This window comes from Rousettus aegyptiacus, unplaced genomic scaffold, assembly GCF_014176215.1.
Source record: "Rousettus aegyptiacus isolate mRouAeg1 unplaced genomic scaffold, mRouAeg1.p scaffold_m13_p_4, whole genome shotgun sequence".
Classification (NCBI taxonomy): domain Eukaryota; kingdom Metazoa; phylum Chordata; class Mammalia; order Chiroptera; family Pteropodidae; genus Rousettus; species Rousettus aegyptiacus.
Window position 1 is genome coordinate 150,729,585 of NW_023416307.1, and position 25,753 is coordinate 150,755,337.

At 40.2% G+C, this 25,753-nt stretch overlaps 1 protein-coding gene across 8 annotated transcripts in view; it reads right to left on the reverse strand.

The window, feature by feature from the left end:
• Positions 1-25,753, reverse strand: part of ULK4 (unc-51 like kinase 4) — a 364,809-nt gene that overhangs the window by 258,959 nt on the left and 80,097 nt on the right. For all 8 annotated transcript variants that reach the window (XR_004950599.1, XM_016163283.2, XM_036219850.1 and 5 more), the window contains exons 21-22: positions 24,965-25,147; positions 17,074-17,201 (exon numbers count right to left, since the gene is read on the reverse strand). Coding sequence is in view for 7 of the 8 variants with exons in the window: in XM_016163283.2 (XP_016018769.2) it covers positions 17,074-17,201; positions 24,965-25,147 (311 nt within the window). In the remaining variant the exon portion in view is untranslated. The remainder of the gene's footprint in view (positions 1-17,073; positions 17,202-24,964; positions 25,148-25,753) is intronic.

Genomic DNA, 25,753 nt, shown 5'->3' on the forward strand with positions numbered 1-25,753 from the left:
TCTGTTTTGCAATCTAAGGCCCCACCCACATTTGCCTTCATTTATCTCTACGATTCATAACCATTCATCTGACCACGATTTTCTTACTCCCGTCTCCATAGGAATCCTCATGCTCATTCTACACACCTCCCCCTTGAGCTTCCCTCCTCTGCCTTCCAGCAGCACCTCCTGAAGCACCTCCACACTTCTGTGGCCAAACTGCTCTGTCCGCTATATCCCCAGTACCTACATTAGTGCAGCACCGATGGTAAAATGAGGATGATGACATCCATTTATTCATGCAACAAATATCTACAGCATCTACTATGTGCTAAGCATTTTTCTAGTTGATGGATACAGTTCATGGAGTACAAATTCCAGGGGGAAGAAATAGACAATTAACAAATAAATGACTAGAAAATCGTTAAGGTGGTGATAAGTCCTACAGTGAAAATTAAAAAGATAATTAGTCACTTGTCAGGGAAGGCTCTCTAACAAGGTCTCACGTAAGCAGAGATCAGGAATAAAGGAGTGAGCAATGGCGAGTGAGGGCCAAACATTCCAGGCAGCCAGGAGGGTACATGCAACATCCCAAAATCCATGCACAGGGGGGCTTCCATGTGGCCGGAGCACAGTGAAAGAAGAGATCAAAGAGCAAACCGGGCTCCATACCTTGTAAGACCTTACAGGCCACAGGAAGAACCTTATTTTACTCTCACTGAGGAGTGGCAGATCTAATTTGTGAATAAACTTGGCACTCTGGAGACTGTGAAGAGGACAAACTATAGAAACAGAAGATCAGTTAAGAGGGAACGGTAATGATTCAAGTGAGAAATCATGGTGGCAGTATGGAAGAGGTGTGAATTGATGAGATTCTGGGTCTCTTTTTAAGGTATAAACAATTAAGACTTGCCATTGATTGGACACTTGGACACGAAAGGAAGAGAGAAAGCAAGAATAACTCCATGCAACTGACCGACTGGAAGAACAGAGCTGTCACTGATGGAGATGGGTGAAGAAGCGTAGAATAGTAGTACGGGGTAGAAAAATCATTAGCAGACGTGGGAGGGCATATCACGCTGGCAGCTGAGTTCAGGGAAAGGTCTGGACTGGGGGCGTTAATCTGAAAGTGATCGATGGTATTTAATGTCATTAAACTAAATGAGATCACCCGAGGAATGCAAGTCTCGGGACTGAGCCATGGACCCACTACTACAGAGGCTGGAATATAAAAAAGGAAAATTGGGAAAGAGTGACTGATAAAGAATGAAGAAAACCAAGAAAAAAAGCAACCTGGCTGCCAATCAGAGAGTACTTCAAGAAAGATGACAGCAGACGTCTAGTTTCTGGTAAAAGTGAGTTAGGTTATGCGAACAAACTTTCCCACCAGAAACAAAACAATGAAAAGTGCTGAATGAAATATATCCACTTAACATACACTCACATCGAATTATGTAATTACAAATAAACATAGGAAAAAATACCTGAGATAACTATCTACTGTTATATAAGAATTTGTGGTTCATATAAAATTTTCAGGGAAAACATCACTGGGTGTAAAACATGCTAGCTCTGAAACAATTTAAATGGAAGATGACATACTCTGAAATAGTGTCAGACGACGCAGAAGAAACAAGAGGAACTTATGTCAGACATGCCGTGATGATGCTTAAATAAAGCAGTCTAAAAAGATACGTGCAGTGTTGAAATAAATTTATGAAATACAATAAAAAATTCTGAATCAGCACATTTTATATATGTCATTGTAAGTACATGTGTAACCACAGCAATAACGTAAATATTTATAGTTACAAGTGGATATTTGTATATTTCAGTAAATTCCTAAAAGAATTTATATATTCGCCATGATCCTCCCAAAATTGTCTTTTTGGAATTTCCACTGAACTAAGCTTCAGTATCATCATCAGAATTGCCTTGAATTCACCTAAATCCAATCTGTTCTCATCAGATTATTCCAGCTTTCGTATGGAAAATGGATTATGAGAGGGTTGGGGGGGGGGGAAGGGGGATGCAAGCCTAGAAGCAGGAGGACCAGTTAAGGAGCTAGTGTCACGGAGAAGAGATGCTGCTGGTTTGGACGAGGGTAGGGGCGGTGTTTATGGGAAGAACTGGATAAATGGGGGTGAGGAGACATCTTTTGGAGGAAGAGTCAATATGATTTTCTCATGAGTTGAAATGAGTGATGAGAACAAAAATAATATGGGTTACTCCAAGGTTTGGGCTTGAAGAACTGGATAAAGAACACAACCCAGCATTTTTGTGTGTTATTGAGATGGAGAGTTGGGGAGTGGAGATGGAGTTAGGAAGCAGATTTGTTTTGTTTAAGATTCTTCTTGGGCATGCCATCGAATATATCAAGATATATAAGCCTAGGTTGGGGGAAAAGTCATATACCTGCATATTAGCACACAAGTGGTATTCAAAGCCATTAGATTAGAAAAAAAAAAAATCACCTTAGGACAGTAATGACAGTGAAAAAGAAGAGGGCCCAGGATGATGCAAGAGACTGACGTAGGAAGAAAAACAGAAATGTATGTTAACTTCCCGCTATGAGCCCTGTAACTAGCAAGGTAAATTCTGGTTCACGTTGGCAAGATGAATCCAAACATTGTACTTCCCTTTTCTGCTTATTCCCATAGAAAATCCTCATTGGCCCTAAAAACAAAAACAGGAAATTGTACCATTAGCCCTAAAAACAAAAACAGGAAATTGTACCATTCACAGCCAGAACCTTCCAAGAATTTCCTCACCGTGACGGTGCAGGTATACACGGATTGAGGGAGGCCCAGATACACCTGAAGGAAATGCCTGCCTGGGAAGTAGGCAGAAGCCCAACAGCTACCTGACCTCCAAATGGCAGGGGACCGAGACAAGTTTGGACTTAGGAGCTGATATGAAGAAGTGAGTTTCTCATCCTACAAACGCATTTCTAAACGAACTGCACACCAGAAAACCTGGCACAAAAGCCACGCTAACTAAAAAGAGAAGGATCACAGGGAAGTTGCAGGAAGGGAAATTTTTTTTTTTTTTTAGTATTTCATTTTGTTTCAAATATACAGTACATTGGTTAGACATTTACATGGTTTATGAAATGATCCCGTGATTACTCCATCACCCCTGTGGCTCTACATACAGCCATCACGTTACTGCTGACTACATTTTTTAAAGCAAAGGAACAAATCTGATGAAAGTGGCATTTGAGAAATATTAGTCAAATAGTGACCTAGATAAAGGATGGGAAAGGCAATTAGGAGTTACAAGTATATAAGTAAAGAGGAGAAAAAGAAAGAAACTCAAGAAAAAAGAACACACTGCCTGGAAATAGTGTGACTAGGAGACAAGACGCCCACAGAGTAACTGCTGAGAGAAACGGCGCACTCCCGTCGTGGCAAGTCGGTCATGTGGGTGCTTGAGATGGAGAAGCCTCACTCCTTGCTGTAACTGAATCCAGCTCCTCCTTGGAGAATGCCATCCCGCTCACACCCCACCACCACTCCTACCCCCGGGGACAGCCTTCCGCCCTGCACGCTCTGCTGAGCTCACTGTGCCCCATCAGCGAGCTACTCTGCTGTCTGTTTCTACTGCGGACCTTCCCGTGCGCGGTACGCTAGCAGAATAAGATGTCAACTCGATATCCATCCCATTCCCATTCGTCCTGAACCACTTCACAACTGGGCTCTTGCTGGAGCCATGCGCCATTTCCAAGAATCGAAACAGCACACTTTTCCTTGATTCACTTTAAGTCCATTTGAATCTATTTACTGCACATTCTCTAACTTAGACCTATTGTTTTCCTCACGTGGGAAAACTTGTATTTTAAATACGGGATGCATTTTTCCTCTCTTCCATCTCCCTGTCAGAATCCTCAGCAAACTTATCTAATTCAATATCTCTGCTTGTAATTAAAGCTATTCTCTCAGTTTATGGCAGTCAGGTGATAAATGGAGTTTCGGCCCCAACTCAAATTACAGTGACCCAGCATAGCTACCTACCTGTTGTTCTGTGATTATTTCTTCGGTCCCTAAATGTACGAATGCAGTAGACATCCTTAGCAAGTAGCAGAGTCCATACGCTGGCTATCTGATCAGTACAGTGAGGACTATGATGATAAGAAGGGAGAAACAGAAGTCCCTGGCATGTCCCCTCTCCAACAAGATAGGAACCCATATCGATAGAAAACTAAATCAAAGAAATTAACACCGACAGCAAAAACTGAAAGGTGAGGGGGTGATAAAATCTATGATATCCCCATTTAAACTGTCTATTTGGCCTGTGCAGAATCTTAGAAAATGACTGCGATGGATCTTGAGTGACTGCGGATTATCTAAAATATATACAGGTTGTGACTCCAATTGCCGGTACAATTTAAGATTTAGTATCTCCACTGGAGCAAATCGGCAGTGCCCCGGCATCTTAGTTGCTTCTGACCTGCAAAGGCTTCTCCGTATTAGTTTGAAAAAACCCCTCCAGCGTGTGTTTGCTTTTACTCATCAGGGTGAACAGTAAACATTCACTGTCTTGCCTTCGAGCTATGGCAATGATCCTGCTCTTGACTGTAAAACGGTGTGCAAAGATCTAGATCATCTTGATGTCCCAGCAAGCATCACACCTGTACACTACTTTGATGAAATTAAGCTGATTGGACCTGAGGGACAGTTAGCAGCAAGCACGTTAGCTGGCTTAGTAAGACATGTGAGAGTCAGAAAAGCTGCATAAAAATCCGCGGGCCTAGAAGTTTCTAGAGCTTGTTAGGACATCCCTCCATGTTGAAGACAAGCAACTGCATCTTCTCCTATGACCATAAAAGTGTGCCTTTGTGAACTCAGGAGAAAATACCACCTCTGAATGTGTCCCTCTGACATAAACCTCCCCATTTTGAATGCAGCTGGAGTGAATGAAGGCTCTGCTACAATTCTGATCTGCAGTGGAGGCTGCTCTGCCCCTTAGGCCTTCTGAGATAGGAGATATAGTGACACTTGGAGTGTCCATGGAAAATAGGGGTGACACGTGGAGCCCCATGGGAGCACCAATAAGTGAATTACAACACAGATTTTTGGGGTTGCTACAGTCTGAAGGCTTGTGCCTACCCAAAAATTGGCATGTTGGAATCCTAGAACCCAGGGCTAGGAGGTGATTAGGTCATGAGGGCAGAGTCCTCTTGAATGAAATCAGTGTCCCCATGAAGGAGATCCCACAGAGCTCCCTGGTCCCTCCCTCCATGTGAAGATACAAGGAAAAGTCTGCGACCCAGAAGGCGGCCTTCACCCAACCATGCTGGCACCACAATGTCAGACTTCCAGCCTCTAGAAATGTGAGAAAAAAAGTCTGTTGTTTACAAGCTACACAGTTTTTGGTACTTAGTTCCAGCATCCAAATGGATAAGATGGGAGCTTTAGAGCAAAGCCACATTCTCATCTGCAGATTGCTATTCTTCTGAGAAACGGCTCCTGACAGGGAATGAACACATGACTGTTGACATCCAATGACCACACGGTCTGTCACCTAACATTAACCTGACACACCGAGCCAGCAGGTCGGGCGTGCACAGCAGTAACCCATCATCAAATGCACTGATCAGTGTAAGAGACGAAGCGTGAACAGGTCCAGAATGTACTAGTCAGTTGCATGAGTAGGTGGCTCAGATCCCTTCAACACATACTCTTCTGCACTGCCTCCCTGCTCTTGATCCTGATTAGGAATTATTTATGATCAGCTGGCTGAAGAGGAAAACACCGAACCTGGTGCAGTACGGTATGCTGGCACCCAATCGAAGCAGACTGCAGCAGCGTTACAAACCACATCAGAAGAGCCCCTGAGAAAGGAATTCCTCCCAGTTAGCAGAAGTTCAAACACCACATTTTATTGTACACCGTGTTTAAACTGAGCTACGTCTAAAAGTACAAACGCAAGCTGATTCATGGGCACTAGCTAACAGCTTGATAGGATGGTCAGAGAATTAGAAAAAAACAAGATCTGAAGACTGGTGACAAGAAGTTCTGGGAAGGGGTACAGGGATGAACCTCTCAGAATGGGCACAGAGCATGAATACATTTCTGTACCATGTGGCTGCCCAGTAACGAGCATCTGCTTCAGAAGAGGCGCTCAATAATGGGGTAGACAAGATGACATCTTCTGCAATGTCAGCCAAGACTTTTTCCAGCTACCACAGGGCTTGCTCAATGGGCCCAAGTATAAAGTGGTCAAAGTGGCAACAATAGAGGCTATGCATGGGCTCAGCAAAAGAAATGCTCATCTAGATGCTGCCGCTCCAGCCAACGGGAGAAACCAATGCTGAGCCCCAGTTTGGCCCCATTTCCCAGGGAGACCAGTCAGTCGTCCAGCAACAAGCTGGTTTGTGGGAGGGGCACTCAACTCTCCTCACTGCAATAGTTACATATCCTGATGTGGGTGTGCTCTGCCCGCCCAGCTTCTGCCAGTGTCACAAGTATAGACATAAGAAATGCCATATCATCATGGTAATCAATATACCCTGTACCTGACCAAGGAACTTGTTAATGGCAAGTGTGGTAAAGTGCTTAGGCTCGTGGAATTCACTCGTCTCAGCAAGTACCCCATCACCCGGAAATGACTGGCTTGATAGAAAGAAGAAACGGCCTACTGAAAACTCAGCCGGGAAACAACAGAATGAAAAATAGGGTTCCATCTGACAGCAATGAAGCATATATTCGAACCAGCAAACAAAATCTATGCTTCTGCCTCTCCCATAGTCAAAACACACAGGTCTGGTAGTCCAGGGGCAGGAGAGGGAGCGCCCGCCTCTCACTATCACACCTGCTACCCCGCTCACAGAGGTTCTTCCGGTCCCTGCGACCCTGAGCTCCACAAGTTCCGAGGAAGGAAAGTTTCCATCAGAGGACACGACTCCGCTTTGGAAAACGAGGAGGGTTCCTCTACCGGTTAAGAGTGAGAGATCGTGGTGACTTTCCAAGAGAAAACTGGGCTGGGGCCCCACCAGGTGGACAGCGGCGACTAGTAGCCAGGGGGGGCTTCTGCAGAGCCTCTGGACGTTTCCCTACGGAACAGCAAAAGTTGGCGAAAACCTCAGCAACCAAAGGAAGGCAGGTTCAGACCTTTCGGGCACTTAACATCCCCAGGGAAGTGCAAACCTGCAAATCCAGTTTATTTTAAAAAGTCGGACTACTGATTTACAGTCTTCATATTAAATGCCTTCAAAAAAGTAGTCTCATCAACTGGTCAAAAGCTGTCCCTCCATCTGTACTTTGGATATTAGATAGTGATAGTTTTCTGTCATAATTTGACAGTATGATGGGTAGAAATAGTATTTGGTTATTTTAACTTATATTTCTTTGATTATTGATGAGACTGAATACCTTCTACATCTTTATGAATCTCTTTACAGTACATGGATTAACTGTCATATATGATGCAAAAATTTATAGATTTTTGTTAGCATGAGATTTTATTCATGATTTTGGGGGGATATAAGTTTCTATTCCATACATAGCCAAACAATCAGTATTTCCTTTTATGGTTTCCTTCATTGCTCTTCTACTCAGAAAAGCTTTCTTTATCCATATTTAAACATATTTTCTTCCAGCTGTTTATAGTTTTTTTTTTTTTTGGAATGTAATTCTTTAATCCATCTGGAATTGACTTTTCGATAGTGTAAGCTGAGAAGATCATTTCTTCCCACACAGTTAACCAATTACACAGAGTAAATTTTTTTAAAAAAAAATTGTTCAAGATCAAAGCAGACTTCTTTATTTCACTGATTATCAGATTAATAGCAATGCTATGGGAAGAAGGGGGTGGACCTCTAGGAAAACCTGATCCATCAGGAGGCACTGACATTTCAGGCTCACAGCAAACATATACAATGAACTTACAAGACTATTCATCCTCTAACAGGGTTATCATTTCTAGAGACACATAAGACCCTATTTCATCACCTGTCATATTCAATATGAGCATGAAGCCATTTGAAAAACGAGGTGGATATTTGAGGGCTATCGTACCATATTTATCTGATTCTGACAGCTCGACTTCACTGCCAGAAAGATTTGAGAGCTGACATCATAAAAATGTGCTGAAATTTAATCCATAAAAAGCCGATGGTGATGATGGTAAGCAGGAAAAAATATCTACATATCGCAGCAAAGGTTATCGTGGGCTCTCGATATGAGGTTCCGGACCTCAGGCAGACAGGCGGTATCAGTGATGAGCTCACAAATCCAGCTGCTCGTGGAGTTTCAAGGGACAGGTAAGGAAAGAACATTTTTCCACATAAACTCATCGCAGACAATTTTAACACCTCTCTGGCCTCAAGTCTGCCTCTCTTTTTCATACCATTATATTCTACCTTGCATTTTATATGTGTATTAGTGTAATATGTGGGCTGAAAAGCACAAAGCAACGACTGGCAACCATCTTGCCATGGTCTGTACTAGCCGCCTGTGCGTTTCTGGGTACAATTTATATTGCTAAATTTAATCTAAAAAGCTTAAAAAATTTGACCTTTGACTGCCTTAATCTTCAAAATCGACTGGTACCTATTGCTCTTGTTTCTTTTAGTTTTTGTTCTTTTGCTTTGTTATTTTCCTTAATTGCAGGAGTGAAACATGATTATAATAAGGTTACAAATAAAAATGAATAAAGATAACAAATAATATCCCTATCCCACCCTCCTTAGCCAATCCTATTTGGTATTATCCTTTCGAGCATTTTTAAAATAAAATTTTATACAAATACATACAAATAGAAGTGTTTTGCCATTTTGTTTTATAAAAATAACTTCATAACTGTTCTTTCATTTTTTCACTTATCTGTATATAATCAGCACCCCTCCAAGTTAATAAAATGAATCTCCTACTTACAGCTATGCCATCATTAATTAAAGTATTTCAATATCGATGGACATTAGTGACATTTCCAGCTATTGACCACTGGAAACAATGCTACGCGGGACACCCTCACGAATATCTCCTCTATTTATAGCAGCCAAACACCAAATGCAGGCCTGTTAGAACCCGCAGCGCTGCCAAAGTGATGGCCATTGTTAACAGTCATAGATGTTTCTAAGTTATTTTCCAAAACACTGGAGCAATTCCCATTTCTGCGGGCAGTGTTGAGGAGTGACTTTGGATTTCCAGTTCTGGCAAGACACAGTAGCCCCAATCCTCCCAGTTCCTCCCTCTTACAACTAAAAATCCCTGGACATAATATAAAACTAAGCATAGGAAGACTCTGACAGGTGGGAAGGAGAAGGTGGACTGCTTCGAGGATAGAGGCCATGAAGGACTGGGCAGGAACTCTCCTCAGTCTCCTTATTACCTCTCGGGTATTCGGGAAAGGGTGCTACAGAAGCCACCGACCCAAAGAGAAAAGCTCTGTTTCCCCTAGTCACTGAACCAGTGAAAAAGACGGCCTAACAGAAAACTTCTTTGGTAAGAGCCGCCCTGTTCTGCCGAAACACCAATGGAAAACTGCTTACAACCCTCTACCTCTCCCTTCTCCCCAGTTTCAGTGTGGCCAGTCAGGGAGTTGATCTTCCACCTCAACTTCCACCTCAATGCCAGGGAAGCGGGTGACCCCCTCCAGGTACCCTACTGCGAGGTGGGAGCAAGGGCAAACACAGAGCTGATGGGCCTTCCTCTGTCCCACAGAGGCAGGTGGCAGTGACCCGAATCCCCGGCAGGGGTTGTGCCCTTGACACTGAGCAGGCAGCTGGTCCTCCGTTTCCCGTCCAGTCAAGGCCAACTGCTCTCCAGTCCCCGTGAGGGGCCAGTGTCAGCATGTCTGAGCGGGAAGACATCTGATCTGTCATTCCCCGACCAGCAGAAGCAGGCAGCAATCTGATCCCCATCACGTTAGTGTCAATGAGGTACAGGGACAAGCTAGACCTCCATCCCTACCGAGCAACAACATGACTTAATGGCACAGAGTAAAGTAAGGACACGGAGTCTCCTAGCAGGCAAAATATCCAGATTCAAGGATCTGAACAAACTCAAAGTAGGAAAAAAAAAAAGAAATCCACACCTAACATACACTATACTTAATGTAATACCATATCAACAGGTTAAAAAAAAATCGTATTGTCATATTAATTAGTGCAGAAAAAGCATTGACAAAATCCAATACCTGTTCATGATTAAAATAAAAAAAAAAAACCTGTGAATAGATGTGAATAAAGAGCATCTACAATTGATAAAAAGCATCTACAAAAAATCTAGAGCTAAAATGGTACTTAGCAGAAAACTAAACACTTTCCCCCTAAAGTCAGAAACAGAGGACATCTGCTCTCACCACTCTTATTCGACGTCATACTGGAAGCTCTAGCCACTTCAATAAGGCAAGAAAAAGGAGGTGGGGGGGGGATACAGATTGGGAAGGGAAAAATAAAACTGTCCATATTTACACGATTACTACTATAGAAATAATCTCCCCGAATCTACAAAAACAAAAAATGAAAACTACCTAGAACCAATAAATGAGTTCAGCAAGGTTGTAAGATACAAAACCTACACATGCACACAAAAAATCACATTTCTACGTCCTAAGAATTAACACGTGAAAACTAAAATTAAAAACACAATACCAAAAAGAAACTGAACTCGGAGAACAGACTGGTGGTTGCCAGAGGCGGGACGTGGCGAAACGGGTGAAGGGGGTCAAAGGGGAAAAACCTCCAGATATAAAATAACTAAGTCTCGGGGATATAAAGTGCAGCATGGTGACTGTAAGTTAACAACGTCGTATTGTGTACTTGAATGTTAAGACAGTAAATCTTAAAAGTTCTCATGAAAAGAAAAAAAAAATGCTTTTAACTCTTGTATGGTGATGGGTATTCACCAAACCTACTGTGATCATTTCACAGAAAGTACACATATCATTATGTTGTATACTAATACAATGTTATATGTCAATTCTATCTCAAAATAAAGACATGAAACCAAAAAAAAAAAAAACAATACCATTTACAATTGTTCCCCCAAAATGAAATACTTAGGGATACAATTAACAAAATACATACAGGGCTTGTATGCTGAAAATTACAAAATGCTAATAAAAGCAACAACAACAACAAAAAAAAAAAAAAACCCTAAATAAATAGAGAGACATACTATGTTCACAGACTGATGACAACATGGTAGATCGACACATTGGTTTAATGTATTTCCTATTAAAATCTCATCGAGATTTAGGCAGACATAAAAAAGCTTATTCTAAAACGAATATACAAAGGCATATAGGCCCTGGAATAGCTGAAATAATCCTGACGAAGACGAATAAAATGGGCAGTCACTCCACCCAATACACAGCTACAGTAGTCCAGACGGCGCAGTACTGGTGGGGGGGCAGACACAGAGATCGATGGACCAGAACAGAGAACCAAGAAGCAGGCCCACACCACCATGCCCTCCTGATTCTTGACAAGGAGTAAAAGCAATTCAATGAAAGAAAGAGAGCCTTTTCAGCAAATACTGCCCGAGCAATTAGATAGTCACTGGCAAAAAAAAAAAAAAAAATTAAAAACAAACAAACAAAAATACCCTCTACGTAAACCTCACACTTGATATATAAATTAACTCAAGATGGATAACAAAATTAAATGTAAGGCACACAAACATAAAAATTTTAGAAAAAAACAATGGAGGAATCTTCGAGATCTATCTACACAGAATTCCTAGAGTTGAAAGCATGAAACAAAAAAAAAAATCGATAAAGAAGACCATCAAAATTAAAAACTTTTGTTCTGTGGAAGACTCTGATGAGAGGAGAAAAAGACAAGGTATATATTGAGAGAAAATATTTGCAAACTGTATATCCAACAGTGGACTCATGTCTAAACATATATAAAGAACACTCAAAACTCAAGAGCATAACGATTTGAAATTAAACAAAAGACATGAACAGACATTCCTCTGAAGAGGACACAGAGAAGGAAAATAAGCACATAAAAAAGATGTGCATCATTAGCAATTAGGGAAATGCAAATTAAAACCAGAATGAGACATCACTACATACCAATTAGAATGACTAAAATATAAAAGGACAACACCAATGCCGCCAAGGATATAGAGACACTGGATCACTCATACATTGTTGATGGAGATGAAATGGAGCAGCACTCTGGAAACACATTAAACAAGGAGTTACTGTATCAACAGTGTTGAGGAAAATTCTCCGTGAATCTCCTGCATTTCTGCGTGTCCTGTGAAAAGATACAGCTTCTGTTCCCGACTATCTTTGTTGATGTTTGTATAGCTAACAACTTTGGAAAATATGATATCTCCCTCCAGGAAGAGGGTAGATTTACTTCCTGACCAGGATGAAAAAGATAATGTCTCCTTCTGAGGGTAAAAGTTGGGCAGGTTTGCCAGCACCCCTTAAAAAATCGGCAGCTTCCTAACCATGGGGCTCCTTAGTGACACAAACTGCTTCTGTCTGAGCACAGTGCCCACCTGAGCTGCCTCCACCTCGCTCCCCCAACCACGGGACTTGGGAGTCGAGAGGAACCAACTGGAACATAACCCTCAGGCTGTCTGCTGTGCTGTAAGTGATAAAGACCTTTGTGTGTGACCCAGGAGTCTCATGTCTTCTGCCTGCGTCTATGAAACTGACGGATTCACTTGTTAGCTTACAAGTGGGATGAAACCTTTCAGTTCCTAAAAAATATTTATTGCTATGTAGTTATTGCTAAGTTAAATATTCCCTTGTATAAATATACCACAATTTGTTTATTCATTTACATTTGGACCTTTTCTGTTATTTGGAAGACACCATTAGAGAACAAACAAGCCACAGAGAGAAAACATTTCGCACGTTGCTTATCTGATAAAGAACTTGTAGCCTCAGAAAACAAATTAATGGTTACCAGATGGGAGGGGGGTTGGAGGACTGGGGAAAAAAAGGTAAAGGAATTAATAAATACAAATTGGTAGCTACAAAATAGTCACAGAGATGTAAAGTATGGCATAGGGAAAGCAGTAGGTAATATTGTAATAACTATGTATGGTGCCAGGTAGGTACTAGTCTTATTGGGGGGATCACTGTACACTATATAAACATGTAAACACTATGCTGTACACCTGAAGCTAATATAAAGTAATACTGAATGTCAACCATAATTGAAAAGTTTTTTAAAAGAAAAACAGAACATGTATCCTGAATATATATATATATATATTTAAAAAAAAAAAACTCTCAAAACTTGGTAAGAAAGACAATCAATTTTTATGAAAGGTCAGAAGATTTCGACAGATACTTCAACAAGGAAGATATAAAGATGGCAAGCACATAAAAAGATGCTCTAAATGAAGTTGCCAGGGAAATGCAAATTAAAACCACAAGAGAACTATGCGCACCTATTAGAATGACTAAAAGTAAAAAGACTGACCATACCAAGTTGACGAGGATGTGGAAAAGTTGGAATTCTTATACACTGTGGTGGGAATATAAAATGGTACCACTTTTTAGGAAAGTACTTTGTTTCTTAAGAAGTTAAACATACACCTTCAAAAAGACCCAATAATCCCACTACTAGGAAGTTAATGTAGAGATGTTAAAGCATATAGCCAAGGAATTATCAAAAAGGTTCATTGCTATTTTTTAAATCAATTCCATTCATTAGTTTAGGGTTGCAAAATAAAAATCCCTAATTCCATCATTTCTCTTGTATTTATTAGCTATGAAACTTCTATAAAGAAAAACTTGGCCTAATCAACTATTTGATTACTCTGTATTAAAGTCTATATATTAAACACTGGATAAATACTAATTTTGTCCCTTTATTGAATAATTTCTAGGATGACTGTACGCTCTTGCAATTTCCTAAAGGTGACTGACTAATAAGGGTTGTTTGTTTTAAATGTAATTATGAACGTGAGCACTTATGACACTGATATTTTAATATATTGCAGTCATTCCTTCTAAAGCTCAAAATTCCATCTAGGGCCAGTGGAAGCTCCTTCAAGTTGGCTCTTGTATTCTTCTGACAGGACCTTAGCAGTTTCTGATGACTTCCTTGCTTTCAGCACTGATGACATGTCCCAGGCTCAATTTGTCCACCGCCTGCCTGAACGCATCTCTGTGCCAGAGACTTGGAGGCCATTTATACAAGAAGCCATGGTTCCTCTTAGTGGAAAATGGCATTTAGGGATTAAAATCTGAGTGGTGGGTTTTCAGTAGACGAAACTATAAAATAGTTTCTTTAAAAAGAGAAAAGATAAATCATAAGTTAAGGATGATATGATTTTACTTAATTTTTATAACTAGGCATTTTCATGGAGAAAATCTTGGTTCCTCTTGCAACCTGCATAATTATTAACTTTCTCTTAATATAATTATATGTAACAGTTCCAAAATGGCAATATAGTTATTAACACTAATGACAAGGACACAAGGTAGTTTAAAGTTTCTTCGTGGGTTTTTTTTCCCCTTCATATATATCCCAATAGGAATATACAACAAATACTGTGATTTTAACACTTTAATATCTCTTATCTGAGGAGTTACGTCACAAACTTGATACATAGGTTGTTTCCAATTTTTAGAGCCAGCTTTATTTTTATTTATTTTTAATGATATAAAACATTTGCACGGTTCTTAACTCAAAATCAAAACAGGTACAGTCAGAGAAGTACGGCCTTCCTTCCTGCCTCTGCTCCCTATTCTCTTCCTACCCTTAAAAATTGCCATTTTTCTTCATTTATTTATACCTCAATTCTTTCTCCTTGGAAGTATTCGCGAATGTGCATACCTTTCCTGCTCCCACCCCTTTCTTCCACACGGGCCTTGTACTTTAAGTGCTGCCGTGCGCCTCGCTTCTTTCACAATAATGATGCGCGCTGGCGACGGCGTGTGGCTGTGTGCAGAGATCCCGCCTGCGCTCTTTCCCAGCTGCAAAGTCCTCCATTACGAAGACTGCGGTCGGCAGGTTTCTAAAACTGTCTCTCCTCCCAGATTCTCACCCCCCTAGTTATTCAAGCACTAATCTAGATACTCAGGTGAAGGGAGTTTGAAAATGTAATTAAAGTCCCAATTCGATTAACCTTACCATATGCAGATTAGCCGCATGAGTCTAACTCAAACAGGTGGAACCTTTAAAAGAGTTTTCTGTGGCTGGTGGCAGAAGAGGGAAGTCGAAGACGTCTGAGGTGTGGGGGGCAGGAGGGGTTTCAAGGTCTAAGAAGTATTCCTACCGGCCTCTTGGAACTTAGCAATGGAGAGGCAGGACAGCTTCCAGAAGCTGAGAGCAAGCCCCAGCCAAACATCGGCAAGGAAGTGAATTCTGCCACCAGTTGGAGAGCTTGGATGAGGACAGTAGCACCAGCCCAACACCCTCACTTCAAGTCTGTGGGGCGTGAGCAGAGGGTCCAGCTACAAGGAGCCCTGACTCCTGGCCCACAGGAACTGTCAGCTAATACACATGCCTTGTCTTACACCACTTTTTTGCAGCAATTTGTCATGGCAGGAAGAGAAAACACAAGGACGACCACGGTTCTCCGGCCAGCCTCCTGCTGAGGGACATCTGAGTTGTTTGTAGTCTTTTGCCATGACAAATAACACCTGGTGTGTGTCATTTTACTTCTCTACTAACAAACAGATCTTTGGACACTGTATTCTAGAAGTGAGATGGCTGGGCCAAAGGACAAAAAATATGTAATTTTCCTAGTTATTGCCAAATCTCCTCATAGTGGCTCCAATATTTTGCATTCCCAGCAGCAATGTACGAGAGTGCCAGTTTCTCCACAGCATCACCGAGAGACTGTTTTCAGACGCTGCCAATGCAGGGAGTGAGGAACAGTATCTCAGTGCAGGTTCTCTCATAATAAGGAACAATAATGTGTGTTTCTCTGACACTGGTGTACAGCAGCATGTACCTCTGTGAAAGGCATTTTCAAGGACACGATACATAAAATCGCATTAGAGATCAGCCCTGACACAAACATCACAAACATTTGTACTTGCTTCGTTGATGGGGACACTAACTTTGGCCACTTATTAAGCTAAATATTATTTCTCCCTCCCCTAAAACAGAATTCTGTGCTTACTAAACCTGTATTACCAAAAAAAAAAAAAAAAAAACCTCAATTATTAGCAGTATATTTTTGTCAAAAAAAATGTATAAAAATTCAATCGCGTCTGATCTCGGAAGCTAAGCAGGGTCGGGCCTGGTTAGCACTTGGATGGAAGACCACCTAGGAAGACCAGGGGCTGTAGGCATGAAAAATAAAAATAATAATAATAAAGGATTGTAAGCTGACAAGGTCCTTGCAATCTGTGAGGCCGAGAGTTGCCTCGCTTAAAAAATAAATATTAAAAAATAAATAAAATAAAAAAATAAATGAAAATTTGTTTTCTCTCTTGTTATACAGGTACCTAAATAATATGCACATATTGCCTCTTGATCCACAAATCCTAAAATATCTACTCTTTAGCTGTTTATAAAAGTCTGCCAATCCCTAATCTAGATCAATCTCAGCAATTCCAGGCTCTCCCCAGTATTGTACAATAAATAAAACATTAGATGGAGAAATAGACATAAACCATGTTTTCGTGGTTCCTCTGAGTTTTCCATAGACCGTGTGGACCAGACAGTTCAAAGGATGTAACTCAGGAGGCACCAGAGCATGACAGGAGGCTGAAGCGCATCCAGGACAGCACGGCATCTGAGAGGGGAAAACCTAGACCAGCCCGCAAACTCCTGATCCCTCCTGCACTTCACGAGGCTGCCCCTCTGGGCTTCAGCTACTCATCCCAGGACCCTACAATCATGAAAAATACGACCAAACCACTGGTCCAAGAATACGCCACAAAGACGCAAACCAGAAGCAACACTAACGCCCCTCCACGGATGGTCCTCAGACCCAGGAAACTCCAAGTGTTTCCCACCACCTTGCTTCGGTTCCAGAGGCGCTTGCTGAGTCTTCACAGCTTTCAAGCTGAGGCTGTGAAATACTAAACCTTTGGGAAAATCTAGGGGAAAAAAATGTCAGTACCAGGTACACAGAAGCCAAGAAACACTACGGGTGAAAACTAATAAAACAGGCACCAAATTGAAGTTATTGATGAAATCAGAGAAAATCATACCTGGCTTGGCAGCTGAGCAGTAGCATCTCGTGGTTATGAATCAAAATATATAAAAGAACCAGAAAGGCTTTTGCTCTTATGGAAGTTGATGGGCTGTCAAGTAAACGGATAATTGTAGAGACAAAATCCTGTGGAAGACATTAAAAATTTTTTGAGAAAATATGAAATAGGGCAGTCAACTCTCAGGGTGAATACATTATAATAAGCAAACAGAGAGCAAAGAAATAAAATAATATCAGCTACCATTTCCGCACTCTTATTTTGTGCCAGACTCTATATTAACTTTTTAATATGTTTTACCTCACTTAAACCTGAAAATGAGCCATGAAAAGTTGACAATATTATCCCTATTTTAAAAAGGAAAATGAATCTTGAAAGGTTAAGTAATTTTCCCAAATACATAAAGTTAAATTCAAACCCAGGCAAGTCGGACAACAAAGCCTGCCTCTTCACCACTCAACCATGTGACTGGAACGTGGCAATAAATAACTAGAAAAACTGGCAGTCACGACTCCATGAAGAGATGAACCTCTGAGCAAAACTGTATATAGAGAGATCATATCTCTAATCTACATATCTGAGATCCTAAAGATATAAATAAAAATCATATCCAATATGTGACACAAAAGAAAACCCTATATTCCTATACCGTTCTTTAATTAAAGGTATAATATAACAGAGAAGTACTGACAAGTATTACTGTCATTTTCCCTTTTAACAGAGAGATTATACATCATTTCAGGTGCCTATTGATATACAAAAAGGAGATACAGAGACACACATACAAGTAGGCAAGAATATGGAATTGTACTGTTAGCAAGACAGCTACAGAGAGCAGAAATATAATTTCCCATGAGTGTTTAACAGAGGCAAAGACTTAGCAGTGACATTTTGTGTCCAAGGCAGCTCAATTTTTTTGCTATGCCATAGTCCTTTTACATTGGGTGCTATATTGCCAGGCAGGAAAAATGTACAGTCAGATATATGCTTCAATTTAAGGATGGTGATATACCTATATGCCTCTATCCATACATCAGTCTCACCTAGTTCCTGAACTAAATCTACTCAAGCTAGTTAATCACTATTCTGATTCAAAAAAGAATCAACACCAAGGTGTGCTGGAGTAATAGATCTGTCTCCGCCCTTCTGGCATATAGACAGAAGAAAACCCACTTCCCTACAGTCAACTCCCGATTCTACTTTATGCTCAGTGGTCCAAGGACCATGATCACAAATCTATTTCCCATATCGACACAACCCCACATGCACACACACACACACACACACACACACACACACACACACACAATTCCAAAACCATTCAAACAGCCACCAGCCAACCACTGAAAAACTCTTCTAGATTATAAGAATCTAAAGAAACATGATAATGGACAGCAATTCAAGATCTGGAAGTTTTGTCTGACATAAAACAACTACTGAAACAACTACAAAATCTAAATGAGGTCTGTAGGTTAGCTAGTAATAATACTAAATAAATGTTAAGTTCTTGATATTTAAATCCATGGGTTTTTAGGAAATATTCAGTGAAGTGATTGGAAGTAAAGGAGCATTAGGTCTACAACCTCTTCTTGAATGGGTGGGCATAAATGCGTGCACGTGCTCGCACACACACACAGTAACAGACAGAGAAACTATAAAGCAAATATGGTAAATGTTCACCTTTGGTGAATGTGGGTGCAGGGTATATTGCAATTCTTTGTATTGCACATCCAGCACCCACTCAGCACCCACCCAAAAGGTGATCTGTGAGGATCAATCCAATAGCTAAAGTTAAAAATCTGAGCACCCTCTTTGACTCACTCTTCCGCCTCCCTCCCACATCCGATATATCTCCAATTTCTGTGAGAACACCACCCTCACCATCGTTGCTTTATTTCAATACACCATTCTACATTTCTTGAATGACTATAGCAGGATTTATCTAATTTTGCTTTCTTCCATCTATTCTACAAGATGCAGGTACAGTGAGCTTCTACAACAGCAAATATGATTGTTATTTGCCTATGAAATATTCTCAATAGTTGCTACAACCCTTGAGATGAAACCATTGTTAAGAACCTTGCAAAATTAAAATATGTTTATGATTCTGAGGGAAACGAACTAAACAATAACACATACCAAAAATAAAAGATTAAGTACAAGATTTGTTTGTAATACAATAGTTTCAAGTTCCTTAAGAAGATGCAGTATATTACAGAAAATTTTGGCTCTAAGTCTAAAAGGATCTGGTACCCTAAATAACTTCTCATTTAGTCACTTCGGAAAAACTGAATGAACAGTACTGACTGGCTCCCTACAACCAGTCACCCAGGGCTCCGTGTTTAATCTTAAGCAATTTGCACCTCGCCTCTAGAACAATGTTAATCTCACATTATGGAGGAGGGGCGATTACAGACTGCAGGCAAAGACTGAGCGCCAACAATGAATAATCACAGCGACCTTTAAAGAACCAAAAATGACCCCAGTCACTTCCGTGTGCAACCCATTAGGCATTCTGCTTTGATTTAAATTCATCTCGTTATTGGGCTCAATATACCTAAATGTATAAGTACAGAAAAAAAACAGAAGCTGTTTAGGTCTATAAGCCAAATCACAGCATGACGAGTTTATGTCCAACATTCGAATGGTACTTGGCAGTGATTTCAGAATGGACATAGCTATATAACATAAAGATGGTATGATGAAATATTCAAATGTTAGGAATAGGCTCAAATATTTGAAGGACCCATCACAAACAAAATGATGTCGTTATTGAAATTAAGCAAAAGGATGAGACATCCCTCCAGCAGAGATCATAAAGACAAAATTATTAAATGAATTAAAACTAGCAATGAGATAGAGAATTTCAAAATTATCTCTTGTCAATCTCAAGCAGTAAAATTGATCTGCTTCAATCACCTGTCACAGGTGAAAATCAATGAGTCCAGCCTGGCCGTCAACTGATAATAGCTTAGCCTCAAGGAAAAACAGTGAGAAATCATGTGGATAACTACACTGACAATTTTCCTACTTAATATTGATAGAAATGAAAAATGTACCGATTAAATCTAAAATTGTCTTTGGGTTACACTTTCCTTAAAGAAGGTTAACCAAGTTATCTAAGTAAAATGTCTCTACTAGAATATATTTATTAATATAGACACACCAAAAATATCACAATAGGACCCTGTAATCTGATAACATGCATAAGTTAATCACTGTATTTTCAATGCTGGGTTAGCAAGCACTGAGTCAGTGTATCTAGTGATTTGTCAGAAAAAAAAACTTCAGTAGACTTAGCAGGGATGAATTTCACAATGATCGTCCATTGTATTTACAGACAGGGCCACAGCTTCCGGTTTAGTGTTCATCACCGTCGTGCTACTGGGTCAAAATGCTAAGCCCAAAGCACCAGCTTCAGTGAAACCAGCATGCGGAGATAAAGAGGGAGACGGGAGCAGGGCGGGGAATGCAGTCAGCATCAATATATTAGTAGGTGGAAAACCAGAGGAGAAAAGGAGCAATTAGGGGGATCGTTTTACAAACTATATAAATGTCTATCCCATGTACTGTCTACTTGAAATTAATCTTAAGAAATTCTCTAGGGACAGAGGGAAATAAATGGACAGTGGCTACTGTAAAAATTAACAAGCAAAAACTTTTAAAGGCGGTATCTCTAGTCAATTATTCAGAAGGAAGTCGTCTCACCAGTTAGCACGAGCAAACTCGCCTGTGAAACACGGCAAGGCTTTAAAAATTAATGTTTAAGTCATTAAGTGACCCCCGAAGCACATGAAGTGCCAAGTACGCGTTACCGATTCCCCAGCAACGAAGTGCATTCAAGGCTGCAGACCTCAGGGGAAGATAAAGACTGAGGCAGGAGAAGTTCGAATCTACGTAGCTTAAGCAAGTTGATGCGAGATTTTTAAGATCCACTAATTGAAATGCATCAGACCGGGGTTCCAGGAGTTTTATATGCTTTCGATTCGCTAATATCAAGAACCTGGCACTGAGTTTATAACGTAAGTTTTTTTTTCTAAGCCACACTGCTGATTCATTTACAAAGCAGTTGTCTAGTGTAGTACTCACATACTTTTCCCCTTCTCCCTGTGTTTATAGATACATATACATGTGTGTGTATGTCACTGCAGGTTTAGAATGACATGCTATTCTGCCACCCTTATTCTCATTACTTGGCCTTAGCTTATTGAAACATAAAACTCATAAAAGTTATAAACACATCACTGAATGGGAAATATACGGATTACCAAATGATAGACAACTGATCCAATTTCCATAAAAAGATTCTAACAGCATGTGTGTGTGGCAGCAGGGAGGATGGACTATGTGAATGCATGTGTATGTGCACACATGCACAAAAAATATGAATTTGAAGGAATAGATCAAAAATTTTAAAGAGATTATCTTAGGGACGTAAGCACTTTATTTTGGTCTTTTGTATTCTGTATTCCATTTTTCTGGATTGTCTATACTAAAAATGTAAATCCCAGAATTTATAAAAGTTATCAACATAATCTGATAAAAATAAATTTGCATTAGCTACTTTAAGTTTCTATATATTTTAAGTAGGAAAATTGCAATGACCTCATCCAATTTCTTTCTTCCCAATGAAACAGGAGGAAACACATTTATAAATTCAAAAACTCCTCCAGCCCCAGTCTCGAAGACTAAACATTTGTAGGGCACATGAATAGCTTGGAAGAATCAGAAAAATAAAACTACCAAAGTAACCAGAAATTTAAAGAAAAAAATAAAAAACAGATTATAGGACAAGATTAGTAAATAGACTCACAACTTATAAGGTTCTTTCTTATACCTGGTCAGGCCTTCGGGAAGCCTCTTGTTCACAGTCATTCGAGCACCTGAATTGTGAAAAGGTTATCAATTCTCTACATCTAGCACTGATACAAGAAGTACATATAAAGTACCATCTAGCAATGGTTCAAAAAGTATCCTGTCAGGCGGTGAGGGGAGGGCAACGGTTTCTCATTTTTTGTTTTGCCCAATTTCTCCAATGACCAGAACATTCAGAACACACGCTTTTATCCTGAGTCCCTTGTCACCATGCTGTGAACACTCACTTTCCACATCATGGTGTATGGAACTAACACTTGTTTGGGGTAAAGGGATCTTCTGCCATTTAGCACATCTATGGGCAAGCGGAGCCTTTTAAAGATGATGACACAGCATAAATCAAGCACCAATAACCAAAAGAGCTGCTGGACAATGGTCATCTGAGGACACTGATACCCACATAGCTAACGAAGGAGGCAGTGTGAACTAAACCAATTTCCTTCACTACATCGATGTCCACTCAAGAACATGAGCATGGTTCAGAAGGAAAGAATACCATCTAGTTAATCCAGTTACATAGTTATACAGATGTTATATAGTTACATAGAAGATGGCTACAGTTATATACTTCGAATGGAAAATCAGATTTATTAACTGCAAATAACTATGAAAACAGGAAGTATGCTGCTAATTTAAGAACCTAAACTATAGGTTTTATTATAAGAGAAATATAGCATGTGTCTTAATGACTGCTGGTTAAATTACAAGTGAATGACACCCTCATCATCCACCTTTGTAGAGAACACTCTAGCATCCTAGCAACCTACGCAGAGCATCCTAAACGTGCATCACGCCTGTGCTACTCTATTAGCGGTGAACACAAAGGTATGTGTAACAGGACAGTCGCTGCATGAGGGTGAGTACAAACCAAAAACTGAGAGGCAGCCAGTTCAAGAATGGGAGAAAAGTTAAATTCTTGTAGTGTCACAAAATTAAAAATTATATAATGATTTTGAATGTTCTTGGAGAACACTGACTGACATATAACACATTCTGATCTTAATTTTATAAATGTGTGCAGACACACAGACAAAAGACTAAAAAAAGATAAACCCATGTGTTAACGGGTAATCATCCTTGGGTAGCGAGATTACAGATGATTTCGTTTTCTTCTTTAGGTTCTCTAAATGTTCTGCAGTAAATGGTAATTTCTTTCCTTTAAAAGAAATGGCATGGACCTCTTGCAGGGACTGCACTTCAATCGAAAAGTATCATGACATACAGGCACCAGTTTCCTCCACAAGAACACGGACAGCTCCTCTGTGAGCAGTACGCCTGCTGTTCCTTCCTGCGTCCCTTCCTCTTCCGCTCACACCACCTGCCAGTGACCAGACACCTGAGACCACCTCAGCTTAGCAACGGTAAGGTGGAAACACACGTATATGGAAACTCACGCACTTCTCTTGGAGTGAAAATAAAACAGTGACCACTGGGTCAAAACCCCGAAGGCAGGCCGGGTATCACGACCCTGCATGACCCGGGTCTTCTCCCTCCTCCCCGGCCTCTTCCCAGGTCCCCTTCTCTCTGCCCCCCCCTTCTCTTCCCAGGTCTCCCCAAATCTCTCGCACCTCAGAAAAGCTGAACAACAAAGTTTTCATTTTACTAGCTTTGTGAAATATCATATTTGAAACTAAATCAATCCATGCATGTGTTAAGGTGGGGAAAAAAACTGCTAAAACTCTTGACACAATTATCACAATTTACACAGTAAAACTACTCAAGTGGTACTTCTTCTAATACGACAATAACACACTAGTGACTTGGAAAATTCAGCAGCAAAAATTAGATATACAGGCGGTTGGAAAAAATATATTCTGAGGCTCGAATTTCTTAGCAGAATATAAATTGGACTGATTAAAGACCAGAAGTGGCTTGCTCTCTATTCTGACTTTCGCAGAACAAGTTTCCTCCGCAAACCATTAAAAATTATTGAAATGCTAACTTTTAGTATAAAACTCAAAATTTAAAATATTATATTTAATGCAGAACCACTGCAAACACTCATTTTCTACACTTAGCGTTACCTTCGCCACGTTCTACAAAACTCCAATGTGACAGATATCACCCCTCCAAAAAAAGGATAATTGGTCCAATAAGTTTAAAAAACACTGCATACTACATTCCCCATTATGAAGATTCATAATATACATACATAAGCATATGAAAAAATGGGAAAGTTTGTACAATTGAAAATACCACTTTAACTCACTGCTTTTCAAACATATATATAACCATGGTCCAGTTTTTTACCTGTTAACACCTCGCTGAACATTAACACTCTAGGGCAGAGCTTCTCAAACCCTAACGTTCAAACGGATCACCTAGAGATCGCATTGAAACATCGATGCTGACTCAGCGGGCCTGGAGTGGGGCCTGAGGATCTGCATTTCCAGCATACTCCCAGGTGACACCAACGCTCTGGTCCAGGGCACATTCTTTAGCAAGGACTGGAGAAGACACTTTGAGGAAGCTACTCTATGAGCCTTCTTTATAGCTATATTGCTTTATGATGTGATTTCATACTTATAAATGCTGCATAAAATAAAGGGATAGCAAAAGATTAGAAGGGGACTCAGGTAAAGACAGGAGGAAGAGAGCTCTAAAGGTGATCTCCATTGGCAGAGCGTTAGACAAGAAAAGGAATAAAAATGAGTCAGAATATAAAGGGACCCCTCCCTAAAGCCGGCGAAGGACATGGGGGGAAAGGATGGGGGCAGAGGAGGAGGTATAAGAAATACCAGCAAGTAGGCAGGCCTCACTTTCTAACTTTTCATTATGAAAGTGGAACAAACAGGCAGAGCCATTTACTAGATTTCAATTTTACTCACTAAAAGAATCTCCTAACAGCTTCAGATGAATGGCCTGTGTGGTACATGGGTTTGGCAAAGTTCAAAAAGGGCCCCTTGAGATGAAAAGTAAATTCTACAGATCTGATAGTACTTGTTGAACCACTAAAATCGTGGGGAAAAAAAAAACAATTTTTAAAGTAGAGTAATAGATGAAATCTATGTCAAACCTTTTCTTGGATTAGTCTCTGGAGATGAATGCCACGGGACAACATAGCAGTAAATAAGGTCAACATGTACTGCTGAACCTTGCAGATGGCAGAGGCCAGGGAATTGATGACCGAGTTCAGGCCCACCTTCTCAATGACGTTCTGGAAGGCAGTAGGAGAATGGCGAGTGATTCTGCACAAGGCCTGTGGGGACAGAAGGACAGACCTGTCAGGCAACCAACCAGGCCGCGGAAAGATAGCGCACGCTTCTGTGTGAAAGAAAGCACTTACCTGGCTCCCTCGTTACTTATTTTGGCATAAGAAAGTTGGAAAAGTCCAACATATTTAAAAATAAAACAATAATCCAGCTGCCGATGAAAACTAAAGTTGTTTTAGAACATTAGAGACTCATAATAATCACATAAATTATGAAGAGCTGGGGGGAGGTAGATGGAGGGAAAAATTAAATCATTCCTTCGATTAAAAAAAATTATGAGGGGCTAACTAAAATGATAAAGCAATTCATATGTCTACATAGAAAAATTCCCCTTTAAGTACTAAACATAATTAAGTGCCCTCTTTATGCAGACATTAAGCTAAAGGCTGAAAAGACAGTCATAAAAGTAAATATATATATTGTTTAGTATACAAAGAACACTATCTGAGAATGTCTAAAGACTATCTAATTTAATTCTCCCAACAACATATAAGAAAGGTTTTATTATAAACCATTTTACAGATAGTAAAACTAAGGCTTAAAATATTTAAGTAATTTTCCCAAAGACATACAGCTGTAAGTGGCAAAGCAGA